This window comes from Heterodontus francisci, chromosome 11 (genome assembly GCF_036365525.1).
Source record: "Heterodontus francisci isolate sHetFra1 chromosome 11, sHetFra1.hap1, whole genome shotgun sequence".
In the NCBI taxonomy this organism is placed as follows: domain Eukaryota; kingdom Metazoa; phylum Chordata; class Chondrichthyes; order Heterodontiformes; family Heterodontidae; genus Heterodontus; species Heterodontus francisci.
The window spans coordinates 63662521-63678807 of NC_090381.1; the positions used below are offsets into that span (position 1 = coordinate 63662521).

General features: G+C 42.6%; 1 protein-coding gene across 6 annotated transcripts in view; it reads right to left on the bottom strand.

Annotated features, from left to right (window-relative positions):
- lekr1 (Leucine-, glutamate- and lysine-rich protein 1) overlaps positions 1 to 16287 on the bottom strand; it is a 257691-nt gene that overhangs the window by 35998 nt on the left and 205406 nt on the right. For all 6 annotated transcript variants that reach the window (XM_068042215.1, XM_068042211.1, XM_068042213.1 and 3 more), the window contains 2 exons: positions 11979 to 12056; positions 11656 to 11859 (listed from right to left, as the gene is read on the bottom strand). In XM_068042215.1, the coding sequence (XP_067898316.1) occupies positions 11656 to 11859; positions 11979 to 12056 (282 nt within the window). The remainder of the gene's footprint in view (positions 1 to 11655; positions 11860 to 11978; positions 12057 to 16287) is intronic.

A 16287-nucleotide genomic window follows, 5' to 3' on the forward strand; every position in this document is an offset into this window, starting at 1 on the left:
TAAATCAGGAGCTGGAAGGAAGAGAGGAACTTGGTGAAATTACAATCACCAGGGAAGCAGTACTGACCAAACTGATGGAGCTGTGGGCTGACAAGTCCCCGGGTCCTGATGGCCTTCATCCTGGGGTCTGAAAATTGGTGGCTAATGAGGTAGTAGATGTGTTGGTGTTAATTTTTCAAAATTTGCTAGATTCTGGAAAGGTTCCATCAGACTGGAAAATAGCAAATATAACCCTCTATTCAGGGATGGGGGGAGGCAGAAAACAGGTAACTATAGGCCAGTTAGCTTGACATCTGTCATGGGGAAGGTGTTAGAATCGATCATTAAGGAGGCAATAGCTGGGCACTTAGAAAAACTCAAGATAATCGGGAATAGTCAGTTTTTAAAAATAATGGTTTTTTGAAAGGGAGATCATGTTAACCATGTTATTAGAGTTATTTGAATGAGTGATGTGTGCCGTGGATAAAGGGGAGCCCGTTGATGTATTGCACTTGGATTTCCAGAAGGCATTTGACAAGGTGCCACATTAAAGGCTATTGTGCAAAATAGCAGCTCATGGTGTAGGGGATAACATATTAGCATGGATAGAAGATTGGCTGGCTAGCAGAAAACATTCTGCATAAATGGGTCCTTTTCTGATTGGCAATATATGACGAGTGGAGTTCCGCAGGGGTCTGTGCTGGGGCCTCGACTTTTTACAATTTATATCAATGACTTAGATGAGGGGAGCTAATTTGCAGATGACACAAAGATAGGCAGGAAATTATGTTGTGAAGAAGACATAAGCAGGTTGCAGGCAGATATAGATAGGTTGAGTGAGTGGGGAAAAATCTGGCAGATGGAGTATAATGTGGGAAAAGGTGAAGTTGTTCACTTTGGCAGGAAGAATAAAAAGCAGAGTATTACTTAAATGGAGAACGACTGCAGAACTCCGAGGTGCAGAGGGATCGAGGTGTTCTAGTGCATGAGTCACAAAAAGTTAGTATACAGGTATAGCAAGTAATAAAGAAGGCGAAGGAATGCTATCCTTTATTACAAGAGGAATTGAAAATAAAAGTCAGTTATACAGGGCATTGGTGAGACCATATCTCGAATACTGTGTGCAGTTTTGGTCTCCTTATTTAAGGAAGGATGTGAATGCATTGGAGGTGGTTCAGAGGAGGTTTACGAGATTGATACCTGGAATGAGTGAATTGTCTTATGAGGAAAGGTTGGACAGACTAGGCTTGTTTTCACTGGAGTTTAGAAGAGTGAGGGGCGACTTGATTGAAGTATATAAGATCCTGAACAGTCTTGACAAGGTGGATGTGGAAAGGATGTTTCCTCTTGTGGGGGAGTCCAGAACTTGGGAGCACAGTTTTATAATTAGGCGTCACCCTTTTAGGACAGAGATGAGGAGAAATTTTTTCTTTGAGGATTGTGCGACTTTGGAACTGTCTGCCTCAGAAGGTGGTGGAGGCAGGGTCATTGAATAATTTTAAGGCCGGGATAGATAGATTCTTGTTAGGCAAAGGAATCAAAGGTTATCAGGGGTAGATGGGAGTGTGGAATTCGAGACACAAACAGATCAGCCATGATCTTATTGAATGACGGACCAGGCTAGAGGGGCCGAATGGCTTACTTCGCTCATTCTTATGTTCGTTTGTCAGTCTCTTTTTATACTCTCTTTGCTTCTCCTATTTTCATTTTCCTTTCCCCTCTGAATCTTCGATATTCAGCCTGGTTCTCAGTTGTATTATCCACCTGACAGCTGTCTTCATCTTAATCTCTCTCTTTCATCATCCAGATAACTCTGATTTGTTTGCCCTACTTTTTCCCTTTATGGTAATATACCTTGACTGTTTGTGAACTTTCTCTTCTTTAAAGGCAGCCCATTGTTCAGTTCCCGTTTTGCCTTCCAACCTTTGATTCCAATTTATCTGGTCAGATCTATTCTTACCCCACTGAAGTTGCTTTCCCCCAGTTTATTATTCTTACTCTAGCGTTACGACCAGGTGAGAAAGGTGTCTAGGGGTCTTTTATTGTCTTCACCTGTTCTTATTGTATCAGGATTTAATTTTATAGTGTTTTGAGCCCCCCTTTGGTGAATCCTTGTCTTATAATTGGAAAGTAGTGAACAAAGAAATGAGCACCACCAGGTTTTCTCAGGTTTAAAGAAAAGTGAAATTTATTAAACCTTAAACTTAAACTCTAATTTGGTTAACGCCTATGGATACACACTACGCCCCACGCTAGCATGCAAATGCTAAACGCACATGCAAATGGAGACAGAAAAGAGCAGAAAAATAAAGTTAAAAAGTTTGAGGCAATCTCTGAAAAGGAGTTTTTACTGTGCTTCGAGCTCGCTGTAGTCCTTGATTGTAGTAGTCTTGCTTTTCATTGGGGCCCAGTATTCTTCTTAAACCTTGTTCACTGTAGGAGACTTTTCTCTCTTGGGGTCTCTTCAGTGGGTCTTCAGTTCCGTCTCAGTCCAGGAGCAAAGAGCTTTCTGAACTCAAATTCCCTGTGGCAAGTTCAAATTTTAAAAAACTCCAAGTTAGTCATGTGACTAAACTCGTCCGACCAGGTCTTCTTTGTATTAGGGAAGCAGGGACTAGGTCCTTTGTTCAACCACTGTATGCTAGTATGCAAAAAAGGTCTTTCCGACGATGGGCCTGGCAATTCCTTGTGATAGGCACTCTTTTCTTCCCAGCAGCAATTTTTAGTTTTAATGTTCATGTGACGAAATAATGTGTGCCTCATTCTTGGCAGGTGGGGGCCTGCATGACACCTCTACACCCAGGGGAATGAAATACAATTTGAAAAAAAACAGCGCATTTCATTTCAATGTTTGAGAGAAATAAATATACAGAAAGAAAAACTATGCATTTCTCTCATTCATTTCCATTCATTCATCGATCTTAAAGCTTATTAAAATGGTCTTTTCTGGGTTCCAGTGCTGCTTTAATTTCCCCTTTTTGGCATCCCAGTAGCCAAGTGGTTCTTTGGGGAAGCTTTCCTTCACTTTGCCCAGTGCCATGACTGCCTAGGGTTTTGTTCCTGTTGAGGTAATTTCTTTTTCAAGAGTTAGTAGTGGGCAAGTCTATCCTGAACTCTTCCAGTGCTTTTGCTGAGTTATGCAAAGACTTTTGCCTTCAGGGGATGGGTGGTTCCCTTTTCCTCTGTATATGGGGGAGGATTCTTTGTTAATCTCTCCTTTGTTCTCTGGGACACTCCTGCCTGCAGACATGTGTGCAGACTTGACTGCATGCTCCTGTGGCACTTCAACTAGCTGAAGCATCACCCTCAGTTTCTGTGCCCCCTAGAGGTCTCTCTTTGTCTCTGCAGGTTCCTGTAAATGCTGTTAGCAACACTGGTGGGGTGCTTCTAGCGTCTGCATTTACATAGGATGGTGTGGGGTCTAACTTCACATTTTTCAGGGTTGGGTGACCGCAGTGTAGGGGTTTTCATCCGGGATTTACCTGGACTTCTTTTAACCTGCCCTCTTGGTCGCTTTTTCCCCTTCTCTCTAAACTTTTGCCAGCAGTGTTCCTGCCTGTCCCTTTTGTTCTTGGCGGGGATCCCTTACAGTTCACCAGCCCTTGCCAGAGGGTCCTTCTAACACCGGTACTGGACTTAGGGGCACAAGATTCACTGTAGGTTGGGGTTTCCCCTCAACCTGGCACATGTGGCAACTCCTGCAGTACTCCACTACATCTATGTGGAGTTTTGGCCAGTCAAACTGCTGTCTTATGCGGGCTTTGGTCTTTTGTATACTGGCACGTATAGCCACTGTAGTTTCGTGGGCCCTTCTTAATATTTCTCCCTGGTACCTTTGTGGCACCACTAAGTGGTGTACTGTCCACTCCTTGCCCTCAGGTCTGAGGAGGACTCCATTTCCTCATCAGTAACTCATTCTTTTAATAGTAGAAATCAGTGACTCCCTCTGCTTCACTTTCAGACTGGGCAGCCTGTGCTAACTCTCATAATACTGGGTCGGCTCACAAGCCTCAGATAGGGAAAATCTATTTAATTCATTCCCTGGGTCTCCTAACTTTCCAAAGAAAGTCTCGGACAGACCTCATGGTCATCTGCCTGCAGTGCCATAGCAGTCTCCTCTGGGCAAGCTGGTTTGATCATGGCTTGATCCACTACAAATTCACAGAAAGTGCAGGGGACCATCCCCGGCTACTGCCCTGTGTCTGACCTCCTGCGGTCTTTCTTTCACTACTGGGGGGCTACCACCTTCACCCCCGCCAGATCATTATCGAGGAGCAGGTCAATCCCGTCCACAGGAAAACTAGGGACAATCCCTACAGTCACCGGTCCCAAAACTAGGTCGCACTACAGGTATAGGCATACACTGTCCTCCAATACCATTCACCACCATTTTGGTGTTCACTGCACTCTGTCGGGGGGGGGGGGGGGTGGGGGCGGGGGGAAGGTCAGGCCTCTTCCCAGTAAAAGGGATCTAGTGGCCCGTGTCACTGCTTGCCCCACTCGAGGGGTATGGGGTTACTTTCCCTTCAGACACAAAACCCTGATAACTTTCAGGAATCCCATTAACTTTTCCTGCACTGGCTACAGTAAGCTTCCTGGGTCGCACTCTTACTGCAGTTAAAGCCACATCTTGTTTTGCTGTGCTTTGCATCAGGTCCCCGTCTTCATTGAGGGGGTGTGCCCTGATTAACCCTACTGGTTTCCCCTTTAGTTTCCAGTGTTCCGACCAACCGCTCCGGTCAAAGCCCCCAATCAAAATATACGATTCTGATTGTGGTGGGACCAACACACTGTTAATTCAATCCCATCGCTCCACAGATCGCCTAACATATCATTTAGAACTTTCCAAATTAAAGAAAGACCCAGCCAAATTGTACCATCTATTAACCCCCAAATAATTAACTCTTTAATTAGAAGAACTAAATTCTTACACACTATGAAGATATAAACAACATTTAAAATAGAAAAATTAGAGTCCTTGCAAATTTATAATCCAATGTTGCCCAGAGTTCCCACACAATGTTGCCCGGAGTCCCCACACAATGTTGCTTTCCTTCTCCAGGGAATTTCAACAATTAACGACTTGCAAATGCTTGCAACAGAATCAATCTGACTCTAGAGTTTTTGAGGGATAAAATATTGTCACAGTCTAACTTCCCTTTCTTCAATTTAAATTTCCAGAGATCTCTATTTTGGCTTACTTTTTTTAAAGAATTTTGAGAGATAATAATTAAACAGACTAAAATCCTTTTCCTCAGTTTAAATGGTTGCAAGCTCTTTTTCCAGGTGCTGTCATCACAGCTGTGTCCTTTGTCTGTGTGTTCTGTTAGAACAAACTGTCTTCAACCAAAAGCCAGTTCAAAACTGAATTGTAACAAATGTATCGCATAAGACTCACTCCCAGTGGCTGTTTCCATGGTATCGAGAATGCACCCTTTGAACCGCAGTCTCCAAATGGCTGTTTCTAAGGCAACGAAAATGTACCTTCCTATAACTCCTGAGGCTTGCTGGTTCTTAAAGCAATACTGATTCTTTGCAAGCCTTAAAGGCAAACCGCATATTCCCAGAAAAAAACTACAGGACCATGACACCAGCAGTCAGCCTTTAAATGCCCTGCGTTATTACAATGAAAGCACAGGTCTCTTTGTCTCACTCTTGCTCACAGCATCTTCCTTTATGGCTGGAGGAGGTCCCCCTGTGTCTGCTGCTTTCCTTTCTCTTCCAGGACTACCTGGGCAGATATCACTTTCCCATCCTTTGTCCTTTTCGGATTTGTGGGGGTGATTAGGAAAAGTTCTCCCCTGGGAAACCAACTTATAAATTAAAGCAAACTCATCAGCCACTTGTCGGGCTCCCTGAACCCGCTGCTCCTCTACACGGGTCTTTATTGAGAGTGGGAGAGAGTTTTAAAGTCCTCTAACAGAATTACTTCTCTGAGAGTCTCATAGCTGAGCTGTATTTTTAAAACCCTCAGCCACTGGTCAAAAGCCAGCTGCTTACTTCTTTCAAACTCCAGATAAGATTGATTAGCTTGTTTTTTGAGGGTTCTATATTTTTGGTGGTAGGCTTCGAGTACTAATTCATATGCCCCGAGGATAGCATTTTGGTCAGTTCATAATTTGATGAACTCTCATCCAGCTACAAGGAATAAACCTCATGGGCTTTTCCATCTAGTTTGTTTTGTATTAAAAGGGACCAGGTCTCAGCTGGCCATTTTAGCTGCCTTGCCAGTTTCTCAAAAGACACACAAAATTCTTCTACATCTTCCTCATTGAATTTTGGAATTCATTTAGCGAGTTTTAGTAATTTTGTACACAGCCCACAAATTCGCAAATATCGAACTGTCAGAATGGGTTACAGATCTGATAATTGCATCTACCCCAATAGAGGCCTTTCAAAAGGACTTGCTAGAAAAGAAGAAAGGACACACCATAGATGCACTACTGAATGATGGAAGGAAATTTGAAGCCATCACGGCTGGGTGCTGGTTGCCAACAGTTACAAGCTTGGGGGCGGCTATCATAATTGGTATGGTAACCAAGGTTCAGAAGTCTGCTAAGCCTTGTGGCAAATGTGGCCTGGTTCATCCAGTTCGCAGTTGTCCAGATTACTAGGACTAGTGCAAGGCTTGTGCTATGTGAGGATATTGGGCAAGGGAGTGCAGAAGGCCAATGTCAGAGACTGCACATGGGAATGGTGGCAGATCACATGCAGAGAACGTCTGCAAGACAGGATGGCAAATGCAACAAAAGGTATGCTAACACATAACAAAAGCCCAAGCAAGTACATCACGTCAGCAGAGAGACAGATTGCCAGGAGAACACAGATAAAGAGTGCACTCATGCGAACAGCAAGCAAGCATTTCACACAGTTAATCTGGATCAAAATGTCAATGCAATTATGCAATCTGAGGCATTTGCCATGATCGGGATTATATGTCCACAGAAGAGTAGCAAGCATAATCTCAGAGTAAAAATCGAGACTGGAGCAAGTGCATATATTTTGCCCATCCAGATACTTTAAGAAATGGGAATCTATGGTACGACCCAGCATGGCTAGACTGACTGCCTACAATAGTTTTCCAATCAAGAGCATTGGAATGATAGCCTTGCAGTGCAGCTATGGGGGCTCTGAATGGCTACCACAAATGTTTTACATTGTAGGCACAACTGGACCAGATGTCACAAGACTTCCAGTATGCTGAGATTTACGAATTGTCACAGTACATGAATTCAGTAATGCACCGAAGATGGTAGGAAATACCCAAGTCGGTCGATCCATGCAAAGGACAACACAAAGGCTGGGAGTCTAGATGTGAATAGGCGATATGACTGGGAGTCTCTCCTCGGGTTTCAGCTCGTTGCAGCAAGTACCCAGATGCCAGAGGAATTGCCGGTGATTAGTGAAGTTGCCAGTTATCATTTTTCTAATTTTTCCAAACAAGGGAAGCTGAAGGCAGCATATGATCGGCAAGTAGGGCCAGAATTAGCTCGATTGGAGTAGGACAGAAGGTAAGAGTCCAAACATGCATCGGGAACTTGGAACATGCGACTAGCCCATATCACACGAGGTCCAGACACCCAATGGTGCGATTCTCAGATGGAACCAAAGTCAACTAAGAGAACTGTACAACAACGCTACATGTGACAACCCTGTGGCATGGCAGACAGGTCCAAAGGCAAAATCTGAAGATGAATGTACAGAGGCTATGAGCACAGAGGAAGAACATGCTAACCAGAGTTCTGAGTCACCAGAGTCTCAGAGGAGTCATCTAGACGAGCTCAGCTCTGGGAAGAGGTTTACAATAACAAGATCGGGACAAATAAGCAAACTTCCTCTACGTTTTAGAGAATGTTAAACTCGCTTGCTTGTAAATAACTTTTTATTTTAATCATGTATAGTTAACCCGAACCACAACATCATTGTATATTGTACATACGTTCTTATCTTTGGAAACAAGGGGGATGTTGTGGGATGACCTTAAGAAGGGACCACCTTAAGAGCTGTAAGTGAAGGACACCGGAGGAAGTGATGTCACATTACACATAACCAGGGAGTTGTGGGTGAAGCCCGACAGAGTGAGATGTGTTTAGATGTGCTTGTGCAATAACTTTGTGTATATATGTTCCAGTTAAGTTATAAAAACCCACATTTTCTTTGGATATTACTTGCAGTCCTGTGAATCATACAATAGTTTGCACACCCAAGGAGCAAGTAATAACACACCTACCACTTATATCATCCTCGTTTATTCCAGACAGCTGCATATATCAGGCAAATTTGCCATTTCCATAGACGTCAATTGTAAAGGCACTACTTAAAATTTAGTAAGTCGGCCTAGCATTTCGGGCAGTTCAGGCAGCTGCTCATGTCTCATAATTACTGGTCGTTAAGTTACTCACTATTTGCTAGTAAGACTTTAGTTTTGAGCATTCTGAAATTAATTTTCTTTCACTAGAAAATATGTTTCTTTAACAAGAGGAAATAACTTTAAAAAGCTTCTGGAACTCTTGCCACTGCTGTTTTGCTGAGTTTGACACCTTCTAGCTCTGTTTTAAAATTAATTATTTGAAAAGTGAACTGAATACAGGAACATGCTTTGATAATGGTGCTGTCTGTTGCTTTAGTTAATTTTTTGTTGGGTTCTGTTAAATTTAATTTTAATATTGGGGAGGTAGTTCTGGCTTCACTTCACCTGAAATAATGGCCATTGGAAATATTAGGGAAATCACCTTCGCATGAATGTGGCCACTATAAGAAATGGGGACTGTACAGTATTAATGCATGAGTAGTGCTTACAAAAAATCTGTGGGCTGAAATTTTCCGGGGAGGCTGAAGTCCTGCCACTGGGGCCAAAAGCTGGAGCCAACCCAATTCGGGCAGGCAGCAAGACCCAGAGGTGGCAATTTGCCAGCAGCAGCCAATTAACAGGCTGCCACTAGGCTGTCGTCCAATTAAGGATGGTGGCCCACCCACAAGAGCTGCCGATCCAATCTGAGGGTCGGAAGCTCAGCAGCCGCAGGAGCACCACTGTTAGAGGTGGCTAGTGCTGAGGCTGCAGCTCCATGACAAGGGCAGCTCAATGGTGAGGCGCCCTCGAAGAGCATGTAAGTGCTTTTGGGGAAGCTAGGGCAAGGCAGGCAGGCACCGGCGATCGGGGTTGGGGCAGTAGTTATGCTGGCAGTGCCTTGGGTGCAGAGGCAGCCATTACCTTGGGGGGCCCCCCTCCGTGGGCCATGGAGCGCCCATTAAGGACGCCCCCCCCCCCCCCACCCGGGATCCTGCTAGGAGGCCGCCACTCTTTACCTGGCAGTCACCCCACGCAGAAGTGGGAAAGATGCTGGTGGGGGTGGGAAGTGGCTTTTATTTGGGCCATTAAGTGGCTCATTTTGACAAAGTTCGCGCTGAATATATGCCATGGCAGTGGGAAGACATCAAACTCCCCTCCCGATGTCTTCCCTGCCATATTGCCAGCCCTTCTGTCTCCCAACCTGTTTCCAATGGGCTGGGAAAATTCAGCCTCTGTGTCCAATTTTGGTGGTAGCTGTCTTGCCTCTGAATCAGAAGGTTGTGCATTCAAGTTCCTCTACAGAGACTCGAGCACAAAATCAAGGCTGACGCTCTAGTGCAGTATTAAGAAAATTTGAGTTTTTAAAAAGATTGCATTTATATAGCACCTTTCAAAACCTCAGCACACTCCAAAGCCAATGATGTGTTATGAAATGTAGTTACTGTTCTAATGTAGGACATGCAGCAGCCAATTTGCACATAGCAAGGTTCTACATACAGCAATATGATAATGAATAAATTGATAATTTGTCTTTAGATGTTGGTTATGGGATAAATATTGGCCAAAACTCCGGGGCAAATTCCTGTGTATTCTTTGGAATAGTGCCGTGGGATCTTTTGCACCATCTGAGAGAGCAGCTGTACGTAGAACCTTGCTGTGTGCAAATTGGCTGCTGCATGTCCTACATTAGAACAGTAACTAAATTTCATAACACATCATTGGCTTTGGAGCGTGCTGAGGTTTTGAAAGGTGCTATGTAAATGGAATTTTAAAAAAAAACTCATAACATTATAGGGTTGATATCATTACCCGCCACCCCCCCCACCCCCACCTCACCTCCCACCCCCTACCCTGATGTTAAACTGGAAACTGATGTAATCTCGTTGAGTAAAGGGAAAACAGGCAGCATGCTCCCTACCACCAATGCTATTTCTAAGGTTTTTGGTCAGTAGTGATGTCAAGTGTAAAATATGTTATACGCCATATTTCCTTCCATTTGCACCCAAATCATGTTATTGTGATTTGTTCATGCTTTTATTTTGCTTAAAATCTTTTTGGAACATTAGAAATTTTACTTACTGAGAAAAAAAGGCAAAAATAAAGAATTTTGATTTTTTAGCAATTGGTTAGTGCACTTGGCTAGTCTTCTGCTCTTCTAACAAATTAATATATGGTTAAATTTCAAGGAATGAATTTGCATATCATCCAATCAGAGGAAATTTGTTTGAAGTAGAGCATATTTATAAATAACACAATCAACTGCAGGAACTTTGTAGCATATATTCATAAATTAATCATTTTGAATAAATTTGACTTTAAGAGTAACACTAGATTTACACAAAAGAAAAAAAGACTGTGTTAAAGGATATGTTACAGAAAATGTAAATATGCGATATATGCAACTGTTACAATTTATTTTAGTGAAGGGAGTCTGAGACACATTTCAAATTAACAGCTTCATCCTAGAAAGACCATCTCAAAAGGTCCACTTTATATTACTAATCAATTTAGTTATTCAATATGTTAACCAGGAAATTTTGTAGTTAGCAACTTGCGATTACATTTAGAAACTTATAATCAATGGTCAATAAGGTAATTTGGTAACATAATATATTTTTTAAACCTTTTCTGATACATGGGAAAATGACCGAGGAATAAGGCTAACTTTGACTTTCCAAAAATAAATAAGCACGCAGATGCAAAACATGGCAGTGGCGCAGACAATGCTTTAACAGAAACTTATATTTGAGAACAGATATGTATACGTGACAGTTTATCAAAAAGAAAAGGGGTTGGCGAAGAAGCGCAACAAAGACACACAATTTGGACTGAAGTAATCTTTGGGTGTATGAACATCACCTGCCCTAGGTCCTGTCATTTGCAGCCTTCTATTGGTCCCTTCTAGTTAAGAGATATGGAGAAGCAGCTTGCATGGATTAATGCTTGTCAATCATCAGGCATCATTTTCTACTATATGGTGTACTGTGCCTGACTAATTTTTGTTTCAAATAAAACTATTCAACTTTTCCCAAGTGGTTCAAGTCAGACTTTCCTAGCTCTTTCTGCAAGGAAACACAGCAGTCTTCTGTGGTAATTTAAATACAGCAACCTGTAGGTACCAGTTCTCCTAGACCTTTTGTTGCATGTCATTTTTGTGGCCTCTGTAGGGGAAATCTAGATCATGCTGTTTTTGTGGTCTCCGTAGGAAACTTTACAATAGATAGATGGATGGATGGATGTTAGAATCCCATGGGTGAGATTACAGAGATGTTAGGGGAGGAGGGAAGACACCACAGTTAAGGTTGTTTGCACAGAAAAGAGACTGGTCATGATCTGAATCTCCTTTTTACATTTTAAATGTAGCAGCAACATCATCTGACTTTTACCTTTCTTGTTTCAATGCTGCTAGCTTCTCTTCTGCCTCACATAGGGCAGATTTTAGAGTCAGTAGTTCATTTAGTGTGTGTGATGATTGGTTTTGTATTTCTGACTCCTTACAAACTTTTGCCTGTAGCTGTTCTTCTAAACTCTTGCACTTTTGTTCACAATGCAGCCATCCTTCCTCTTTTTCTTTTATTTCTTTGCAATATCTGTGATAATATAAAGGATATCAGAAGTTGAAATTACCTTCTGGGCACATTAGTAGTATTGCACAACAGTGAACGCACAACAGTGAATGCACAACAGTGAATGATAACCTATCACTTACCTGGATTCTCCCTCTTCATGTGCACACTCCAGTTTTGTTACCCTTGAAAGAAGATCTGTTGCTTCCTTTGATTTATTCCTGTGTGGATATAAAAGCAATGATGATTAAATTTGGCATCATCCATTCTTTTTTAAATAAGCGCCAACCCAAAAACAGAGCCTAGAGGGAAGATTTTAACTGCCGGTGGGAAGCCAGAGGGAGTGAATGGCAATTCCGTGCAGGAGTCAGAGTTGCAGGCCTGGCATGATTCTCCGAGAACTCTGCGTTCCTCCAATTCTGGCCTCCTGTGTTTTCCCCACTTCCTTCGCCCCACCATTGGCAAACATGCCTTTACCTGTCTACGCCCTAAGATATGGAATTCCCTCCCCCAGACCTTTTCTTCTCTCCATCTCTTTCTCCTCCTTTTAAGGCACTGTTTAAAACTTACCTCTTTGACCAAATGTTTGGTCACGTATCCTAATGTCTCCTTATGTGGCTTGGTATATATTTTGTCTGATTATGCTCCTGTGAAGTGCCTTGGGATATTTTACTACATTAAAGATGCTATATAAATGTAAGTTGTTGTTGTTACACCATACCTGCAAAATAGCTTAACTGATAACAGCGCAGACCTAAATTGCTGTGTCTAAAATTACAATATGAAGAATGTTGGGCAAATACTGAATCTTATGCCATAGGTTATTGATATAAACTAATGAATCTAGATTTTTTTAATAGGAGCATCAGCAGTTGAAGGCACATGAACTTCTTTAAAATGTCACAAGGAAGCTAGTCACAGCAGAGCAGTTTGTGCAACAGGATAACGTTATTTTCAGATCAGAGTGTGTAAAAGAAAAGGTATTCATTCCTAATAGTTTGTCACACATTCTATTCATACCAATGAACAGTGGTATCGACAATGGAAGAGTTAATAGGATAGATTGTGCTGCAGCATGATATCATGCAGCATGTCCCATTAGTTAGAACTACAGTTGCATGTTTAGGTTTTAAGAATTTTTACCCACAAACTTTCTGGAAGTGCAAGCAGCTAATGGCGTGACGAGGGAAACAGGGTGTCTGGGATCTTGGTGAACAACAGGATGAACACAGACAGAAAAAGAAACAATAATCAAAAAATGTAAAACTTAACATTTAAAAAATCTCCTAAAACAATTTACAACCTGAAGGAATGAGATTCCACACTCATAATTACTTAGGTTCTGGGCTAGAGAGGTTGTTTGGTAGTCATTAATAATTATTACATAGTTAAAAGAGTACTTAGCCTGATAATTAGACTTAACATTCTCTTACAAATTTAACATGCAATTAGTGTGCAAATGCAGAACCTTTATGAATATTACAGAGACATTATATCAACTGGAATACAAACAGTTTAAAGGGCACAGAGAGCACAAAATTCTTGAACTGCATTCAAGTGAACTTTTTTAGCCAACACGTAACAAGCCCAACGAGAGGGAGCGCAATTCCAGATTTAGTCTTTGGTACTGAAGCGGGGCAAGTGGATGAAGTAACAGTGGGTGACCATTTTGGAGATAGTGACCATAATACAGTTAGTTTTAGCATAATCATGGAAAAGGACAAGGATAAAACAGGACTAAATTGGGGGAAGGCAAATTTTACGAAGCTGGGATGTGACCTGGTGAAAGTGGACTGGATACAGCTACTTGAAGGAAAATCAGTGGCAAACCAGTGGGAGGCATTCAAAAGCAAGATACTACAGGCACAGTGTAGGCATGTGAGAGACTACACAATAAACGGAACGGGAGGATATTGAGAGATGTAGAAGAAGTGAGAGCCCTTGGAGTGCATGTCCACAGGTCCCTAAAGGTGCAGGACAGGTAGATAGAGTGGTGAAGAATGCATATGGAATGCTTTCCTTTATTGGCTGAGGTCTGGAATACAAAAGCAGGGATGTAATGCTGGAACTGTATAAAACACTGGTTAGGCCACAGCTGGAGTATTGAGTACAGTTCTGGTCACCACATTACAGAAAGGACGTAATTGCTCTGGAGAGAGTATACAGGAGATTTACAAGAATGTTGCCAGGGCTTGAACATTGCAGCTATGAGGAAAGATTGGATAGAGTAGGGTTGTTTTCCTTAGAACAGAGGAGGCGGAGGGTGACTTAATTGAGGTGTACAAAATTATGAGGGGCCTAGATAGAGTATACAGAAAGGACCTTGTTAGTGGAGAGGTCAATTATTGGGGGCACAGATTTAAGTTGATTGGTAGAAGGATTAGAGGGGACATGAGGGAAAACTTTTTCACCTAGAGGGTGGCGAGTGTCAGGAATTCACTGCCAGGATCGGTGGTGGAGGCAGAAACTCCCAATTCATTTAAAAGGTACCTGGACATGCACCTGAAGTGCTGTAACCTGCGAGACTATGGACCAAGTGCTGGAAGGTGGGATTAGATTGGGAGGCTAGTTTTTCAGCCAGTTTGGACACGATGGACTGAATTCTGTGTCATAATTTTTCTTTGGTTCTATTCCATGTGAGATGCTCTTTTAGCAAAGCTAACGGTGGTGCAGCACAAATCAGGCAGCAATTTGTGGCAATTCTTTTAATTTAGGCTGAATCTTCTGCAGTTGTTGTGGTTTTCTGGTGTTACTTGAATGATTGGGTGGGGGCTGTACCAATTGGTGTAGAGAAACAGTGGCTTGCAAACAGATATGCTATAAGTATTTTTAAGAGCAAGGACCCAACTGAAAGAAAGTGGTCTCTCTTACAGCACCATTTTAGCCTATGGCATGCTGGCCAGACTATAAATTATGGATATCATGTCCCTTTCACACTGGATGCAGGCTTTCAATGAGTCCAGCATGCTTTGGGTTATAAAAGCAAAATACTGCAGATGCTGGAAAACTGAAATTAAAACAAAAAATGCTGGAAAATACTCAGCAGGTCTGGCAGCATCTGTAGAGAGAGAAGGAAAGTTAACGTTTCAGGTCAGTGACCTTTCATCAGAACTGGTAAAGGTTAGAAATGTAATAGGTTTTACGCAAATAAAGTGGGGTTGGGGCAAAAGAGAACAAAAGGGAAGGTGTTGATATGACATAGGGACATAGGGTCATAGATTCATAGAATCATACAGCATAGAAACAGGCCCTTTGGCCCACTGTGTCCGTGCAGGCCATCAAACACCTATCTATACTAATCCCATTTTCCAGCACCTTGGCCGTAGCTTTGTATGCTATGGCATTTCAAGTGCTCATCTAGATATTTCTTAAATGTTGTGGGGGTTCCTGCCTCTACCATCCCCTGAGGCAGTATGTTCCAGATTCCAACCACCCTCTGGGTGAAAAAATGTTTCCTCAAATCCCCTCTAAACCTCCTGCCCCTTACCTTAAATCTATGCCCCCTGGTTATTGACACCTCCACTAAGGGAAAATGTTTCTTCCTATCTACCCTATCTATGCCCCTCATAATTTTTTATACCTTAATCAGGTCCCCCTCAGACTTCTCTGCTCTAAGGAAAACAACCCTAACCTATCCAGTCTCTCTTCATAGCTGAAATGCTCCAGGCCAGGCAACATCCTGATGAATCTCCTCTGCACCCTCTCCAATGCAATCACATCCTTCCTAGAGTGTGGCGACCAAAACTAAACGCAGTACTCCAGCTGTGGCCTAACTAGTGTTTTATACAGCTCCATCGTAACCTCCCTGCTCTTATTTTCTATGCCTCAGCTAATAAAGGCAAGTATCCCATATGCCTTCCTAACCACCTTATCAACCTGTGCTGCTGCCTTCAGTGATCTATGGACAAGTACACCAAGGTCCCTTTGACCGTCTGTTATTCCTAGGGTCCTACCACACACTGTATATTCCCTTGCCTTGCTAGTCCTCCCAAAATGCATCACCTCACATTTCTCAGGGTTAAATTCCATTGGCCACTGCTCTGCCCATCTTGCCAGCCCATCTATATCGTCCTGTAATCTAAGGCTTTCCTCCTCACTATTTACGACACCACCAATTTTGGTGACATCTGTGAACTTACTGTGAACTTCGAGGGGATTTGAGGAAACATTTTTTCACCCAGAGGGTGGTTGGAATCTGGAACATACTGCCTCAGGGGGTGGTAGAGGCAGGAACCCCCACAACATTTAAGAAATATCTAGATGAGCACTTGAAACGCCATAGCATACAAAGCTACGGCCAAGGTGCTGGAAAATGGGATTAGAATAGATAGGTGTTTGATGGCCTGCACGGACACGGTGGGCCAAAGGGCCTGTTTCTATGCTGTATGATTCAATGAATCTATGACCCTATGTCCCTATGTCATATCAACACCTTCCCTTTTGTTCTCTTTT